This window comes from Lithobates pipiens, unplaced genomic scaffold (genome assembly GCF_037356315.1).
Source record: "Lithobates pipiens isolate NorthernLeopardFrog02 unplaced genomic scaffold, aLitPip1_a1.2 Scaffold_27, whole genome shotgun sequence".
Classification (NCBI taxonomy): Eukaryota; Metazoa; Chordata; class Amphibia; order Anura; family Ranidae; genus Lithobates; species Lithobates pipiens.
Window position 1 is genome coordinate 2,485,826 of NW_027507788.1, and position 18,180 is coordinate 2,504,005.

Sequence of the window (18,180 nt, forward strand, 5' to 3'; positions counted from 1 at the left end):
AGCGAGTATGCGACGGAGCATGGCCGGGGCCATCTGCAGACACTGAATATGAAATGTGCATCGTCCCTTTAAATACAGAGTAACCTCCTAATATGGAGTACAGGTTAATATCTGGAGTACAAGCAAGGCGTGACACCCCATGACAAGTCGGGGCAGGTGAAAACACACGACTCAGATTCATACACCGGCCTAGGAGGATATAAAAAGGAGGAAGAATGAGGTGGATCATCATGCTGCATATACTCTAGTGGTAGTACACCGCCTGCTATATATTCCTTGTATGAGCCTTGCACCTCTACACCCACACCACACACACACACACAGCGCCGCACTACCCTACTCTGCACTACCCTACGGATGGACTTTAGAAACTTTTAAAAATACAATAAAATTGAGGGAATTGGGGAGTATGGCTCTTTGATAAAACGTCTCTGAAGTCCGATAAGCTGTAAAAGCACACAGACGCCCTCCCATGGCTCGGAGGAGAAGTACACAGTGCAGGCCATTGGTAAACGTGCGAATGAGGAGCCCCCCCCCCCCCCCCCCCCCCCACCAGTTTTCTGCTCACAGGCGCCACGCAGACAGGCAAGCGAGTGGGATCTGTCGGGTTCCGCTGCCCAGAAGGGTTGAATTTTGGCATCACGGACGCAGCGGACTCGCCCCCCTCTAAACTCAGACGAGAGTCATTCGGCTTTGCAGATTTTTGGTGAAGAGATGAATTAGGAAGGAACCACAATATTTTTAGCCAGTAAAGCGAGCAGCGCCAGCTCCACGTCCCCGTCCGCTCTCTCCAGCGCCAGGCGTGCGTCGTGCAATGGGAACCCCGCCTGGACTATCCTCTCTATAGCAGATGGTGGGGAGGCAGCAGGGGGTGGAAGGGAAAGCTCTTCACTGATGGATCCTTCCGGATCACCACCGGATCCGGACATTCCCTCATCACAGGGGGAAGTCTGGATAGGATTGCCATTCACATCAGTGGCCTCACCCGGGTTTAAAGGAAGCACCTCAGTGGAGGGCAGACTGGACACAGGGGGATCCCACTGTGCACTAGCAGAGGACAGACTGGACACAGAGGGGTCACACTGCATATTAATGGAGGACAGACTGGACACAGAGGGGTCACACTGCATATTAATGGAGGGCAGACTGGACACAGGGGCTTCCCCTTGCACATCAGCAGAAGACCGACTGGACACAGGGGGCTCACGCTCCATATTAATGGAGGGCAGACTGGACACAGCGGGCTCACGCTCCATATTAATGGAGGGCAGACTGGACACAGGGGGCTCACGCTCCATATTAATGGAGGGCAGACTGGACAGAGCAGGCTCACACTGCACATCAGCAGAGGGCAGACTGGACACAAGGGGCTCATTCTCCATATTAATAGAGGGCAGACTGGACACAGGGGGCTCACGCTACATATTAATGGAGGGCAGACTGGACACAGGGGGTTCCCATTGCACATCAGCAGAAGACCGACTGGACACAGGGGGCTCATGCTCCATATTAATGGAGGGCAGACCGGACACAGGGGGCTCACACTGCACAGCCAGAGACTCTGTAGTATCAGATATATTAGAATTGCAGAGATTGTTTTCGTCGTGTATCGAGTTTTCAGAGATGGCTGAATTTGTGGTTTGGTTCGTGTCCCGTTCACCAATCACGTTCCTCTGGGAGGGACGGTCCTCCAATAACCCGTCCTGGTAAGATCCTGGGTGACCCGTAGGAAGCGGCTCTGTCGCCGTTCTCACAGGCCCCTGGCCGCTCACCACTAATAATTTATGGAGTTCTTTTAGAGCGGCAGCCAGAGAGAAGCAGCTTTCGTCTGTGTCCAGTTCGGGGACATTGGGTGGTTTGGGGGCGTCGGGATCCACAATTGCAGAACCAGCAGCTTCAGGCAGCTGGGAGGAGGCCGTCTGGTTGTTGGAGTTTTCCGTAGACGATGAAGGCCCGTTGTCGGCACCATGCGGTCCGCAGGGCTCAGCCGCAGGTACAGCGAGAGGCGTCTGTGCGTCCACATCCATGGTGTCCTCCATGTTTGCAGGCAGAAGAGCAGCCTGAGGCGAGTGACCAGCATGCAGCAGCTCGGCATTGAGATCTTCAACAAACGCTTGAAATTGTGAATTCGGAGTTGCGGGTTCCCTATGGCGCCGGTCTGTGACCGAGTCGCCTGCTAGTTTGTCATGAAAGGCCGCCGTGGGTCCCCTGTCCTCCGCTCCACCGGATAACTGAGAAGATGAAGACTCTGCAGAGTTTGAAAGTCTGAAAGGCTGAGGCGAGTGACCCGTCTGAGAAGCGCGGTCCCCAGCGCAGGCAGCGTCCACAGCGCTCATATCTATGGCTGACTCTCTGCTCTCTGCGGACGGGGGTGGGCAGACGCTGGTCTGGGAGGACGCTGAATGAGCAGGAGTAGCTGACGTGACGCCAGGGGCATGGACAGGGTGGCGATGCCCATCGATCGGTGGCACCAGCGATGGACGATCCACTGAGGTAGTTTCCTTGTCTAGAAAAAAAGGAAAGAGAAAAGAAGAAATTGGATTTCATCGGCATTTGTCAGTCCCGGCTTTACACTTTATATAAAGAACGATTAATGGAAGAAGCAAATCACTACAAAACAAGCAGAACCCCTCCCCCGAGGTCAGAAGAGTCTGCTCCTCACACCTCCCAGGGTCTCCCTGAAAACATCACCTTAGTACTCCTCTCAGGGGCCCTCAGACATGATGCAAGCAGTGGGCGGGCTCTTGGGAGGAGTTATGCAAATATCAAAATTCCTTCAAGGGTGGGTGTGAGTGTGGAGAGGGAATATTTACACAGAGAACACCCACATTTGATGCAGTGCCTCCAGGATTGGAGGAAATGACAGCAACACGTTTCGGGTGGTGTACACACGATAACACCGACAAGGGTGCTTCCAATGGTCAGCTTTATTCAAAGCTTTCCCCCAGAAAAAACAACCCCCCCCCCTCCCCCCCCGGGCACTGAGGTTTTGGCTTAAAAGGCATTAGGTGAAGTTAGGCTCTCATTTCTCTCTTACCAATACAGTGTTTTCCCAACCTCATTCCCTCAACGAGCCATGTTGGTATTGCAAATAGAGTACTGGGTACAGAGAGGGTGCGGCATTATGTGCGGACGGGGGATACAGCGCCGCGCAACAGTGGCCGGGGTATTGCAGCGCCGCGCAACAGTGGCCGGGGTATTGCAGCGCCGCGCAACAGTGGCCGGTGTCTTGGATATACAGGAACTGCAGAGGTGGCAGATGCAGTTTATGGGGGGGCACCGTTGGGTAGGAGTACCATGATTTCTAATGGCATCCCTGCAAAGCGATAAACACACACAGTGTAATTACTACCGACAGCACGCACCACGGATTTCACTTTCTCGTCTGACTGGAGTGCTACTTTACGCAATGGACTCTCCTTATTGGTATTACCTGCTTTTGGCCCCCTCCTGCGGCAGATCACACGCACATGCATCAAGGTTTCCTCTGCTCTGTGTGGATTAGGAGAGACAAAAAAAAAAAAACGGCAAACAGGTGTTAGAACACAACACGCCTCGTGCAGTTAGTGGCCCCGGGCCCCTTGTGTGCCGGGCGTCAGATCCTCTGTATGGGGAATATTTCTGGTGCGTCAAACTACATCTCCTTCATTAATCAAATCTTACATTTGGTTGGGACAGAAGAAAAGTTTTATTGCACACACTTTGATACATACGGCCCCCAGTGCTATGGAGGACACCGAGGTGGTAACACGGTGAAGCCGGCCAATGAATGGGTTAATCACACCTCAGATCCATGCACACGGGATGAACATGCGTGTAGGGGGTGGACCGTGCATGGCTTACCTGCTTCATCAGCCGATTTCTGCAATACCTCCGCTAACTCGCGATCCGCGATCTCCTCCGGACGCATGTCCTCCCGCATGTCCTCCCTGCCGGGTCCGTACGCTAACCTGGCACACTCGGGGAGCTCGGCCTCGGGCAGGAAGCTAGTACGAGTACCCGTGGTGCCAATCACCAGAACGTTCTTCTCCAGGTCAATGGAGCACTGCAGAGGGAAAAAAAACAAAAAAACATTAGCCACTTCACCCCCCAGGCTGCCTTCTGACACTTTTGTTGACATGTAACAATCAGTATTTTTTTTTACTAGAAGATTACTTAGAACCCCAAAAACATATTTTTAATGCAGAGGCCCTAAAGAAAAAAAAAAGAAAGAAAAGAAAAAAAGAAGAAAGAAGAAAAAAGAAAGAAGAAAGAAGAAAGAAGAAAGAAGAAAGAAGAAAGAAGAAAGAAGAAAGAAGAAAGAAGAAAGAAGAAAAGGAAAAGAAAAAGAAAGAAGAAAAAGAAAGAAGAGTGGCCTTTGCAATTTTTTTTAGATCACACAGTAATTGTGTTGCGGCTTTTCAAAGCAATTTTTGGGAAAAAATTTAATTTTGGTAAAATATAAAAAAAATGTTACACTGAGTAAACAGATACCAAACATGTCAAACTGTAAAAACGACAACGATAAAAAAAAAAACAAAATGTCACTATCCATAGGCCATGCTTTAACCTCCCTGGCGGGATGATTATTTCAGATTGTTGGTGCTGAAAGCGGTACCGTTATTTTGCATGGAAATTTGGGAGTTTTATATTGTAAGCCTGCAATTCTTAGGAATAACTCACTTAAATCTGTCCAAACCAGAGTCTAGTAGACATCCCGGGTATGATAAAGATTGAAAAATGAAATCATAAATTATAATAAATAACTATAAATAATTATACTAAATAATAATAATAATAATAATAATTATATTATTCAATAATGTAATCAAATCAAAAACACAGAAATTTTCTCAGTTGAATTGTCACTGTCGTTACTTTCAGCGTTTGATGACGGATCTCCCCACAAATCACTCTCTCTCTCAATTCTGCGAGGGATTCTAATTTATTATCGCTGTTTTCTAGCTGGTCTGAAACCACTTTTGATGTAAAGGGACAGGTTTGGTTGCTATGGACAATCTCCAGTTTCCAGGCAGAAAAAAACAGTATTTATAATATAAAAACTACATGCAGGACAGACCACTGGGGACAAAAGGGACGTGAAATAATTTCATACAGCAATGTAATCTGTAAGGTTACATTATACTGTATAAAATGTGTGTTTCACTTCTTGAATTTGGCGCCGTTCTCCGTCGCAACGCTTGCAGGGAGCGGAGGACGAGCCGCTCAAACTGCGGGGAGGACATCGCAGGATCCAGGGGACAAGGCAAGTAAGCTCTTCCTGGATCCTGCGATGCGATCCAAGTCTGGCTCGGTGTTACCGCTTTTGGTTCTGAAGTTTCACTCCGAGCCAGACTCGGGAATACCGCCAGGGAGGTTAAAAGCCTTTACAGCAGGGATCTCAAACTGGTGGCCCTCTAGCTGTTGCGAAACTACAAGTCCCATCATGCCTCTGCCTGTGGGAGTCACGCTTGTAACTGTCAACCTTGCAATGCCTCATGGGACTTGTAGTTTTGTAACAGCTGGAGGGCCACCAGTTTGAGACCCCTGCTTTACAGGTTACCACTTTAAATTTACAGAGGAGGTCTGGTTCTAGCATTACTGCCCATGATCGGACGTTTGTGGTGATCTCTGTTTTCGCAAGAGCACCGGGGCACTTTAACCACTTCAGCCGCGGAAGGATTTACCCCCTTCCTGACCACTCACTACTTTACATCGTAGAAAAGTATCATTTCTTCAGTGTTGTCACATGAAAAAAAAGAGTAAAATATTTACAAACATGTGAGGGGTGGGTGTATATAGAGTGGGGTATCTGGGGAATTGCACGGGGTATCTGTGGTGGGGATTATGTGACACCAAATGTTGTAGTAAATCTGAAGGTGAAATCTCAGCAATAAGACTAATTAATGATAGAGATATAGAGGCTTCCATCTTCCCCTTGTTTGCGGCCAAGCCACAATGATGTCACTCCCGGCCATGTCACAAAGCTCCGAAGGAACGGCACGGGCACGCCGCTTCTTCAGAGCGCATGCGCCGGCAATGTCAGCTGCTCACTAGAATATCTCCTATATGGTGCACATTTAGGAGATCCTCATTTTACCGACAGGTAATGTTTATTATAAGCATACCTGTACGTAAAAACAAAACAACGAGCGTTTACTACCACGTCCCCCCCCCCCCACACACCCAGCAATATTCCCAGAGTTCCCCAGGGGGCGTCGTCTCACCCAGAGAAGTAGAAATCGAATACTATCCTCATATCCATACCTGGTGTCTCTTTAACATGTCGAGGCCGAGCAGCATGTCCATCGGCTGCTCCTCCAAGATAGAGAAGGAACACGGCAGGAAGTCGCCTTCGATCTGTACCTGAGCTGCAATGAACAAGACATGGCACAAATGAGATCTTCGCAGGGGGTGGAAGGAATTTTATCTCCCCCCCCCCCCCCCATCAGATAAAATGACAAGGCTGGCAGAAAAGTTGGTTGACGTGTGGCTTACCCAGATGGACTCTGCCGATAATCTTCTGTGTGCCGACCCCCTTAGCGATCCCGGCCCACCTTCTGTCCACCAGCCTCATGATGTGACAGCGCTCGGCGCAGGCCTGACTCATGATTGTCATCTGAGCACCTGCCAATGAGGAAGAGAAATCAGAGACCCTGTCACCCGTCTGCGACCCCCCCAGTGCTGTGTGCCCGATAGGAGGGGGTTCCCACCTGAATCAACGAACGCCTTCACGGGGTATCCGTTCACCTTGCAGTTGATGTAAAGCATCACTACCTGACCAAAGCTCTCCGGAGCCTCTTCCATGGCGATCGTCATGTTCTCTTCTATATTCTGCTGCCTGAGAGAGAATCCAAAGAGATGGAATCATTTATACAGCGTCAGCCCATTACACAGCTCTATAAGTGCTGTACAGTCACATCACTCCCTGCCCTCAGGAGCTAACAATCTAAAAGGTCCATATCTCACATACTAGGGCCAGTTTAGACAGGAGCCAATTAACCACTTGCTTGCCGGGCACTTAAAACCCCTCCTGCCCAGGCCAATTTTCAGCGCCGTCATACTTTGAATGACAATTTCGCGGTCATGCAACATTGTACACACGACTTTTATCATTTTTTTTTCCTTCACACAAATAGAGATTCTTTTGGTGGTATTTAATCACCGCTGGCTTTTTAATTTTTTGTTTGAAAAAAAAAAAAAAAAAAAAAAATAAGAAAAAGTTTCAGTTTGTTATAAAATTTTGAACACAAGTACATTTCTCTCCACTGGTGGGCACTGATATGCACTGGAAGGTGGCACTGCATAGCAGCGGTGGCTCTCACGGACTTTGATTGACAGCAGTGGGAGCCAATGGCGAGTCCAGGACAGCCAAGGCTCTCGTGCACATCGCTGGATTGAGATGAGGGTTTAGGCAAGTATTAAGGGGGCTGCGGCCCACTGAATTTTTTTTTTATCTTAAAAATAGAACTATAGGCAATCCCCCCCCTTCCCATAATCAAAACAGGAAGTGAGAGAAAATCCCTGCAAATTCAGGGAATTTCTTGGGGACCCCCCCCCCCCAGGTCACCGGAACTAGTTTCCTCATTGGAAGATTTCCCCCTCTATTGCTTTTTCTGGGGACAGCCCAAAATTTGGGATTTTCTTTACTTTCAATGGTAAACAAGACACACAGAGAGGGAGAATCTCCCTAACGGGGGGTACAGACAGAAAAACAATCACTATATGTAAAAATCTTGAATAAAAAAAATAAAAAAAATTAATATAAAAAAAGCCTCCACTTTAATGCACCTTCTGCCTTTAGAAGCACTTTAGCTGCATGCCGCCCGCCGTCTACTGCCAAATGACGGAAGGGCGGTGCGGCTCTCGGAATGACGTCCTATGATGTTGTCCCAGAACGGGCATTCTCATGATCTCTAAAGAGCCGCGGCTATTTAACCATGTGATCAGCTGTGTCCAATCACAGTCGGTGACATGTAAAACACAGAAATGCTGGTAATCGGCTCTCCTCGCCTCACACTGACAGAGTGTGAAGAGAGCCGATCAGCGCCATCTCCTCGCAGGGGACATGGAGACATGTAATCAGGGGGCTAATCATCAGTTCCCCTGATTACAATAAAGTGCCGCCGGTGCCAGCAATCAGTGCTCATTAGTGATAACAGTCAGTGCCGCCTATTATTGCTGCCCATCAGCGCAGGAGAAAAAAAAAAAAAAAAAAAAACATTTTCTAAATTTAGTGACAAACAAAAAAAACAATTTTTTCCCCAAACTATTAATTTTTTTTTGTAGTAAAACACCCAGCAGTGATCAAATACACAAAAAAAAAAAAACCAACACCTCCATTTGTGCGAAGAAAATGATAAAAAAAAAAAATTCACATGGCGTTTGATGACCGCGCAATTGTCACTCAAAATGCGACAGAAAAACGGACTTGGCAGGAAAGGGGTGAAAGTGCCCGGTAGGCAAGTGGTTAAGGCTGGGGTCACACCATTATGAATTGGATGTGGATTCCCACGTGTCCAAATCGCAATAGCAGGAGATTTTGATCGCCTCTACATGGAGCCGGTTCGGTGCGTCTTTCGGTCAGTTTCAGGTCCAAATTCAGAAAAAAATATATAATAATAATAAAAAAAAAAATAAAAAAAAAAAAAACGCACTGAAATCAGACCTGAAACGGTGAACCAGAACGCACCGGACCCCCTGCTGTGAGCCACATGAGGCTCATATATGAACCCAGTCTGAATTAGAAGTTCACCTTTGGTAACATGTTACATTCGTATTTAGGGCCGAAACAACTAATAGATTATGAAATGAATCGATTACCATTTTCAGAATCGATCAGCCAGTTACAATATTGGGTCTTAAAGCGGGAGTCCGCCGGGACTCCGCGTTTTTTTTTTTTTTAAAAAAGCCAGCAGCTACAAATACTGCAGCTGCTGACTTTTAAAATAGTGACACTTACCTGTCCAGCGCGCCCGCGATGTCGGCACCCGAAGCCGATCTGTAGATCGTCTCTCGGGTCCTGCCGCCGCCATCTTGGGTATGGGAATCAGGAAATGGAGCCTTTTGGCTTAATTTCCCGGTTCCCTACTGCGCATGCGCGAGTCGCGCTGCGCAATAAGGACGGTCCCCGCTGCCTCTGGGATCCGTGTGTTTCCCAGCAGGCAGCGGGGCACTTGCGCAAAGGGTCGGGCACTTGCGGAAAGGGGCGTAATCTACGCAGAGAGCTATCCCGGAAGTGGGTGCAGATACCTGTACTGTACAGGTATCTGCAACCCCCTCCCCCCTGAAAGGTGCCAATTGTGGCGCCGGAGGGGGGGGGGAGGGTTCCGATGAGCGGAAGGTCCACTTTAGGGTGGACTTCCGCTTTTAAAAAAAAATAAAAAATGAGCCCTTTATAGTACAAAAAGAGCAAATAATCGCTACTGTAAAAAAAAAAAAAAAAAATTAAAAATATGAATCCCTTATAGTGGCGATTAGTTGCTTTTTTTTTGTACTCTGAAGGGCCAATTTTTTTTTTTAATTTTTTTTAACCACATTGTGTTACTAAACATCTTAGATCTGGTTCTCACCCATGTGTTTTTTTTAATGCTTTTTGCAGAAACGCACCACACAGTTCATTTAATGTTCAAATCATCTTTTTTCAGCTGCTGGAAAGGGTCCAGGACCTTTTTCAAAAAACGCAAAACGGTGCTTGTTTAGTTCAATATACTTCAATGGAGAAGCTGCAGAAAAGCATGTAGTGCGTTTTTTGCAGCAATGTGTTTTTTTTTTTTTAAATCACTCCAACAACAAATTGGCCAAATAAAAAAAAAAATGTTTAAAAAAAATAAAAATAATAAAAGCAAACGCAGCCAAATCATGTGCGCAAAAATCAACACGCACAGCAAAAAGAAAACTGCATAAATTGATCGAAAGCAAAAACTGCATAGGTGTGTCCCGAGCCTTAGGCCGGCCACACAGATCCATTTTCAGACAAGAACATTCATGTAAAAAAATCTTTGTACATTCGCTGAAAGAATCTATTAACCAAAACAACAATAAATATATATATATATATATATATTAGTTGCAGCCCTACTCATATTTAGGGTGTAACATGTTACCAACAAGCAGCTGTCTGAGCAACTCAGATCCCCCTCCCCCACTGCGACAGTAAGCAGGGGATCTTCTCCCCTCTGTCACAATTTAAAAAGTGCTCCGCCCCACACAGCTGCAGCATTCATTCACCGTTCTGACAATAAATTAAATTATAACAAAAAGGGAAAACTTTTTTTTATTTTTTTTAAGGGAGATGGATTAGAACTCCTGTCACGTTTTCATTGCCATCTGCGCCCCAATTAGGGACAGCCACCCTCTGCGCCCCAATTAGGGACAGCCACCCTCTGCGCCCCAATTAGGGACAGCCACCCTCTGCGTCCTGTTGACCATTGTCAGTAAAGAAAATCCCCAAACTTGGGTTGTTCCCAGCAAAGGAGCGGAAATCTTCCCTTGGGGACACTAGTTCCAGTAACCTGGGGGTCCCACAGGAGATTCCCTTAATTTGAAGGGATTTCCTCTCACTTCCTGTTTGGCTACAGAAAAGGAAGTGAAGGGAAATCTCCACAATGAGACTGTTAGTTCTACTTTAACTACAACAATCATCTTTCCTTTGCAACAGAGCGGCTTGTAGTTCTCAGTGAACAGTGAGGGGGGCGCTGCTGAACGCTGTTGTAGTTCACCGACCTTTAGGCATGTGCAATTCGTTTCGTTCCAAAAATCGTTTAACTAATTTTGACAAACTTGTTAATTCTGAAATTTCCAAATTTTTCAATTTCAGAATTTCTGGAAATTCGAAGGAGAGGAAATTTGAAAAGAGGAAAAGAAGAATGAAAATCTGAGAATTCAAAAGAATGAAAATCCGAAAACGAATAATAACTAATGAATTTCAGATACTGGAATTTCCTTTCAAATTTGGCTGTTAGTGAAGGAAACGAATTCAGCCAAAGTTACTAATGTCGCATTTAAAAGAATGGAACGCAACAATCTTAAAAAAAAAAAAAAAAAAGGGAGGAGGAGAAGAAGAAGGAGAAGGAGGAGGACACCCCACACGCTACTGTATTTTCCACACCATAGGACGCACTTTGCCCCCCCCCCCCCCCCAGAAATATTGGGAAAAAGGTCTCTGCGTCTAATAAAGTGAATGCATGCTAGGCTGAGCCCCACGCCCCGCCGATGGCAACACCCCCCGCCGCCACCAGAAGAGAGGCAGGAGAGCGGAGGACAGACATCTGAATCCCCTGTGAGGACGCTCTCCTCCCTCTGTCCTCCGGCGCTCATATGCCACGGAGATGGGTCTGTGTGCACAAGGTCCCACCCCCCCCAGACCGGCTCGTGTGATAATAGATTGAATCAGTGTTCACAAGAGCCGGTCTAGGGGGGGCGGGACCTTGTGCACACAGACCCATCTCCGTGGCATATGAGCGCCGGAGGACAGAGGGAGGAGAGCGTGTGAGGCTGACATCGGTGGGCACAGAGGCTGCAACTCGTGGGCACACAGCAGCGCTGCAATTGGTGGGCAGAGAGTCTGCATTCATGGCAATGGTCGGGTGGCATTTCATGGGCACTGGTAAATATTTTAGTACACCATTTGGCTCAGAATATTTGTTTTCCTCCTCTAAGCCCTTGGTGCGTCTTATAGAGCGAAAAAAAAACCAAAAAAACAAAAAACAAAAAAAAACACAAAATTATTATTAATAATGCTGCATTTTTTTTTAACTTGCAAATCGATGTGCGTTTATCTTTTTCTTGTTCAGAGGTGAACTCCGGCTTTAACAAGACAATCTGAGAAAGGAGTGGCGAAGGGTCAGAGGTTTCTATGGAGCGACTGTCACCAGGCAACTGGAAGCATCAGAAGCCATTTATTACAGCAGAGCTCAGACCAGAACGGCGGCATTCTTCCAACATTCACCCACAGCACTCGCCCAATCATTGCCCGGAGGTCTTTCCTTCACAGATGTACTGAGTCACTCGGCCAAGCAGGCGATTGACAAGAGGTCGGCACCGCCTGCCTATTGTACCGCCCATGTGAACCCGACTACCAGAGAGTTTTCTGTTTGCACACAACACAGGAAGTGTCAGTTCTGTCACCTTATGTCTTCCTCTATTTTGGCTTGAGCTTCCAGGTCGAAGGGGTCGGCCGATATAAGCCGTATCCGCTCCTGCTCCCTCCGGGCTCGCTCTTGCTGTTGCTCGAGGAGAACTCTTGTGAATCGGTCTGTGGAAGACACACAGGGTATAAGTTCACATATCGCCTCCCCTCCCCTCCCCCCCCTCTGGCTGTACCAGACTAGGAGCCTATGGAGTGTCACTCACCCAAATCTCCGCTCAGCAGTGCCTCTGCCAGGGGCGGGTTCCGTTCTTTCAGCAGTGAGAGTTCATGGGGATTTGCCAGCAGCATTTCCCGCAGCAGAGACGGGTTATCCAGCCCTTGCGGGAAGGTTGTTGAATCCGGAGCGGGAGGCCGAGGGGTTGCGGGTCAGGCGGTTGGCTGGAGGTCCCGGGGACAGCGATGCTGCTGAAATCTATCCTGGGCAATCCCACTGTGGAGAAACACAACACGGGTACAAACGAGGCATCAACCCAAGTCAGGGGTCAGCAACAGGCAGATGCAATCTACCATGTGACAGGAAGTCGCATTCCCACCGTCCCACTGCAGGGAGCGGCGTGTCCTCCCCATAAGAGGAGTGGTGCAGGGAAGCGGGGGGGGGGCCACACACAGCCCATGCTCCGCCACGCAGGGAAGCGGGGGGCCACACACAGCCGCCTGCTCCGCCACGCAGGGAAGCGGGGGGGCCACACACAGCCGCCTGCTCCGCCACGCAGGGAAGCGGGGGGGCCACACACAGCCGCCTGCTCCGCCACGCAGGGAAGCGGGGGGGGGCCACACACAGCCGCCTGCTCCGCCACGCAGGGAAGCGGGGGGGCCACACACAGCCGCCTGCTCCGCCGTGCAGGGAAGCGGGGGGGCCACACACAGCCGCCTGCTCCGCCACGCAGGGAAGCGGGGGGGCCACACACAGCCGCCTGCTCCGCCGCGCAGGGAAGCGGGGGGGCCACACACAGCCGCCTGCTCCGCCGCGCAGGGAAGCGGGGGGGGGGGCCACACACAGCCCCTGCTCCGCCGCGCAGGGAAGCGGGGGGGCCACACACAGCCGCGTGCTCCGCCGCGCAGGGAAGCGGGGGGGGGGGGGGGGGGCCACACACAGCCGCCTGCTCCGCCACGCAGGGAAGCGGGGGGCCACACACAGCCGCCTGCTCCGCCACGCAGGGAAGCGGGGGGCCACACACAGCCGCCTGCTCCGCCACGCAGGGAAGCGGGGGGCCACACACAGCCGCCTGCTCCGCCGCGCAGGGAAGCGGGGGGGGCCACACACAGCCGCCTGCTCCGCCACGCAGGGAAGCGGGGGGCCACACACAGCCCCTGCTCCGCCACGCAGGGAAGCGGGGGGCCACACACAGCCGCCTGCTCCGCCGCGCAGGGAAGCGGGGGGGGGGGGGCCACACACAGCCGCCTGCTCCGCCACGCAGGGAAGCCACACACAGCCCCTGCTCCGCCACGCAGGGAAGCGGGGGGGGGGGCACACACAGCCGCGTGCTCCGCCGCGCAGGGAAGCGGGGGGGCCACACACAGCCGCCTGCTCCGCCACGCAGGGAAGCGGGGGGCCACACACAGCCGCCTGCTCCGCCACGCAGGGAAGCGGGGGGGCCACACACAGCCGCCTGCTCCGCCACGCAGGGAAGTGGGGGGGCCACACACAGCCGCCTGCTCCGCCACGCAGGGAAGCGGGGGGGCCACACACAGCCCCTGCTCCGCCACGCAGGGAAGCGGGGGGGGGGCCACACACAGCCGCCTGCTCCGCCACGCAGGGAAGCGGGGGGCCACACACAGCCGCCTGCTCCGCCACGCAGGGAAGTGGGGGGCCACACACAGCCGCCTGCTCCGCAAGCGCAGGGAGAAGCGGGGGGGGGGGGGCCACACACAGCCGCCTGCACCGCAAGCGCAGGGAAGCGGGGGCCCCTCCACCCCCCGCACTGCGTGCGGTGAAGGGACGTACATTCTGTGGGCTCTGAATATGAAGAGTCTGGAAGATCTGCCAGTTTTGGTAAATTGGGTGGGAGGAGTCCAGACATGTGACAGTGTTTGTGCCCGCCCCCCGGGGAATACCTCCTCCTACCTGGTACCGGGGCCACAGGCCGCGCCTCCGACGGATCCTTCTGCCTCAAGATCACCACATCGCCGTCCTTCAGACCGTATGAGGAGAGCGAGCGCTGATTGTCCGTCAGGGTCTCTCTGCATAGAGGATCTGTAGGGGAGAGGAGGGGGAGGGGAAATCACAACTGATGAGGATATGGTGGTATATGTGTGTCTGGGGGAGGGGAATATCTGACACAACCAATCACAGCGCCCGATGCTGGGAACACAACAACGTTTATGTGACTCTGTGCTTCCTGACCAAATTAGGTTTGTAAATCCGCTGAAGAGATCCCGTCAGTGACATCACTTCCTGTTGCAGGATTACAATGTTAAGCCACGCCCACACAATTAGCAGCAGTGATGTCAGCCTGAAGACTGAGCCACTTCATTGGGCGATTATCTTCTCCATCATATAGACTGCAGAACAGCCGGGGAAGGGGAGGGGCACCGACAGAGGACTGTCTCCGATCCGGAGGAAGAATAAATGTCGGCAGAATCTCTTCTAATATATATATATATATATAAGAGGATTAATCCCCCTCCCCCGAATCTCATCACCATACAGGAGGCGACACCTCCGGCCGTACACTGCCGGGATCATCCCACCCATCATTCCCCTCCCCCCACAGGTTCCCCGACCCAGTCACCAGGCTCCCCTCAGACTCCTCTCCCCCCCCCTTCTCTCAGGGATCTCCTCAGACTCCTCTCCCCCCCTCCTCTCAGGGATCTCCTCAGACTCCTCTCCCCCCCTCCTCTCAGGGATCTCCTCAGACTCCTCTCCCCCCCTCCTCTCAGGGATCTCCTCAGACTCCTCTCCCCCCTCCTCTCAGGGATCTCCTCAGACTCCTCTCCCCCCCTCCTCTCAGGGATCTCCTCAGACTCCTCTCCCCCCCTCCTCTCAGGGATCTCCTCAGACTCCTCTCCCCCCCTCCTCTCAGGGATCTCCTCAGACTCCTCTCCCCCCTCCTCTCAGGGATCTCCTCAGACTCCTCTCCCCCCCTCCTCTCAGGGATCTCCTCAGACTCCTCTCCCCCCTCCTCTCAGGGATCTCCTCAGACTCCTCTCCCCCCCTCCTCTCAGGGATCTCCTCAGACTCCTCTCCCCCCCCCCCCCTCAGGGATCTCCTCAGACTCCTCTCCCCCCCTCCTCTCAGGGATCTCCTCAGACTCCTCTCCCCCCCTCCTCTCAGGGATCTCCTCAGACTCCTCTCCCCCCCTCCTCTCAGGGATCTCCTCAGACTCCTCTCCCCCCCTCCTCTCAGGGATCTCCTCAGACTCCTCTCCCCCCTCCTCTCAGGGATCTCCTCAGACTCCTCTCCCCCCTCCTCTCAGGGATCTCCTCAGACTCCTCTCCCCCCCTCCTCTCAGGGATCTCCTCAGACTCCTCTCCCCCCCTCCTCTCAGGGATCTCCTCAGACTCCTCTCCCCCCTCCTCTCAGGGATCTCCTCAGACTCCTCTCCCCCCCTCCTCTCAGGGATCTCCTCAGACTCCTCTCCCCCCTCCTCTCAGGGATCTCCTCAGACTCCTCTCCCCCCCTCCTCTCAGGGATCTCCTCAGACTCCTCTCCCCCCCTTCTCTCAGGGATCTCCTCAGACTCCTCCCCCCCCCTTCTCTCAGGGATCTCCTCAGACTCCTCCCCCCCCCCCCTTCTCTCAGGGATCTCCTCAGACTCCTCTCCCCCCCCCTCCTCTCAGGGATCTCCTCAGACTCCTCTCCCCCCCCCCTCCTCTCAGGGATCTCCTCAGACTCCCCCCCCCCCTCAGGGATCTCCTCAGACTCCTCTCCCCCCCTCCTCTCAGGGATCTCCTCAGACTCCCCCCCCCTCCTCTCAGGGATCTCCTCAGACTCCTCTCCCCCCCTCCTCTCAGGGATCTCCTCAGACTCCTCTCCCCCCCCTCCTCTCAGGGATCTCCTCAGACTCCTCTCCCCCCCCCCTCCTCTCAGGGATCTCCTCAGACTCCTCTCCCCCCCCCTCCTCTCAGGGATCTCCTCAGACTCCTCTCCCCTCCCCCCTAAGGGATCTCCTCAGACTCCTCTCCCCTCCCCCCTCAGGGATCTCCTCAGACTCCTCTCCCCTCCCCCCTCAGGGATCTCCTCAGACTCCTCTCCCCCTCAGGGATCTCCTCAGACTCCTCTCCTCTCCCCTCCCTCCTCAGGGATCTCCTCTCCCCTCCCCCCCCTCCTCAGGGATCTCCTCTCCCCTCCCCCCTCAGACTCCTCTCCTCCCCCCTCCCCCCCTCAGACTCCTCTCCCCTCCCCCCTCAGGGATCTCCTCAGACTCCTCTCCCCTCCCCCCTCAGGGATCTCCTCAGACTCCTCTCCCCTCCCCCTCAGGGATCTCCTCAGACTCCTCTCCCCTCCCCCCTCAGGGATCTCCTCAGACTCCTCTCCCCTCCCCCTCAGGGATCTCCTCAGACTCCTCTCCCCTCCCCCCTCAGGGATCTCCTCAGACTCCTCTCCCCTCTCCCCTCAAGGATCTCCTCAGACTCCTCTCCCCTCCCCCCTCAGGGATCTCCTCAGACTCCTCTCCCCCCCCTCAGGGATCTCCTCAGACTCCTCTCCCCCCCCTCAGGGATCTCCTCAGACTCCTCTCCCCCCCCTCAGGGATCTCCTCAGACTCCTCTCCCCCCCCCCTCAGGGATCTCCTCAGACTCCTCTCCCCCCCCCTCAGGGATCTCCTCAGACTCCTCTCCCCCCCCTCAGGGATCTCCTCAGACTCCTCTCCCCCCCCCTCAGGGATCTCCTCAGACTCCTCTCCCCCCCCCCTCAGGGATCTCCTCAGACTCCTCTCCCCTCCCCCCTCAGACTCCTCTCCTCTCCCCTCCGGGATCTCCTCAGACTCCTCTCCCCCCTCAGGGATCTCCTCAGACTCCTCTCCCCCTCAGGGATCTCCTCAGACTCCTCTCAGGGATCTCCTCAGACTCCTCTCCTCTCAGGGATCTCCTCAGACTCCTCTCCTCTCAGGGATCTCCTCAGACTCCTCTCCTCTCAGGGATCTCCTCAGACTCCTCTCCCCCCTCAGGGATCTCCTCAGACTCCTCTCCCCCTCAGGGATGTCCTCAGACTCCTCTCCCCCCTCAGGGATCTCCTCAGACTCCTCTCCCCCCTCAGGGATCTCCTCAGACTCCTCTCCCCCCTCAGGGATCTCCTCAGACTCCTCTCCTCTCCTCTCCCCTCCGGGATCTCCTCAGACTCCTCTCCCCCCTCAGGGATGTCCTCAGACTCCTCTCCCCCCTCAGGGATGTCCTCAGACTCCTCTCCCCCCTCAGGGATGTCCTCAGACTCCTCTCCCCCCTCAGGGATGTCCTCAGACTCCTCTCCTCTCAGGGATCTCCACAGACTCCTCTCCCCTCCCCCTCAGACTCCTCTCCTCTCCCCCCTCAGGGATGTCCTCAGACTCCTCTCCCCCCTCAGGGATGTCCTCAGACTCCTCTCCCCCCTCAGGGATGTCCTCAGACTCCTCTCCCCCCTCAGGGATGTCCTCAGACTCCTCTCCCCCCTCAGGGATGTCCTCAGACTCCTCTCCCCCCCTCAGGGATGTCCTCAGACTCCTCTCCTCTCAGGGATCTCCTCAGACTCCTCTCCCCTCCCCCCTCAGGGATCTCCTCAGACTCCTCTCCCCCCTCAGGGATCTCCTCAGACTCCTCTCCCCCCTCAGGGATCTCCTCAGACTCCTCTCAGGGATCTCCTCAGACTCCTCTCCTCTCAGGGATCTCCTCAGACTCCTCTCCCCCCCGGACTCCTCACCAGGGCCTGGTCGGAGGGGATCCCGCTCTCCAGCTCGCACAGAGCCCGGAAGTTCTCCAGCTCGAAGTCCGGATCCACCTCCAGGGAGAAGGTGACTTCGCTCAGGTCCCGGCGGACACAGTACACGGTGATCAACATGGCGACTCCGGCCCGTCTCTCCTCACACACCGGCCGCCCACTGCGCAGGCGCCGCTTCCCGGGTCACGTGACTACAGGCC

At 53.2% G+C, this 18,180-nt stretch overlaps 1 protein-coding gene across 1 annotated transcript; it reads right to left on the minus strand.

The window, feature by feature from the left end:
- Positions 1–540: 540 nt before the first annotated feature.
- On the minus strand, positions 541–18,180 carry DDI2 (DDI proteasomal shuttling factor 2). Its single transcript, XM_077456279.1, is given in 11 exon segments — positions 541–2,506; positions 3,844–4,045; positions 6,247–6,350; positions 6,478–6,606; positions 6,693–6,820; positions 12,109–12,235; positions 12,334–12,489; positions 12,492–12,560; positions 14,196–14,303; positions 14,306–14,324; positions 17,963–18,180. Coding segments are annotated over 11 exon segments (2,268 nt in total). The 5' UTR covers positions 18,101–18,180; the 3' UTR covers positions 541–1,418.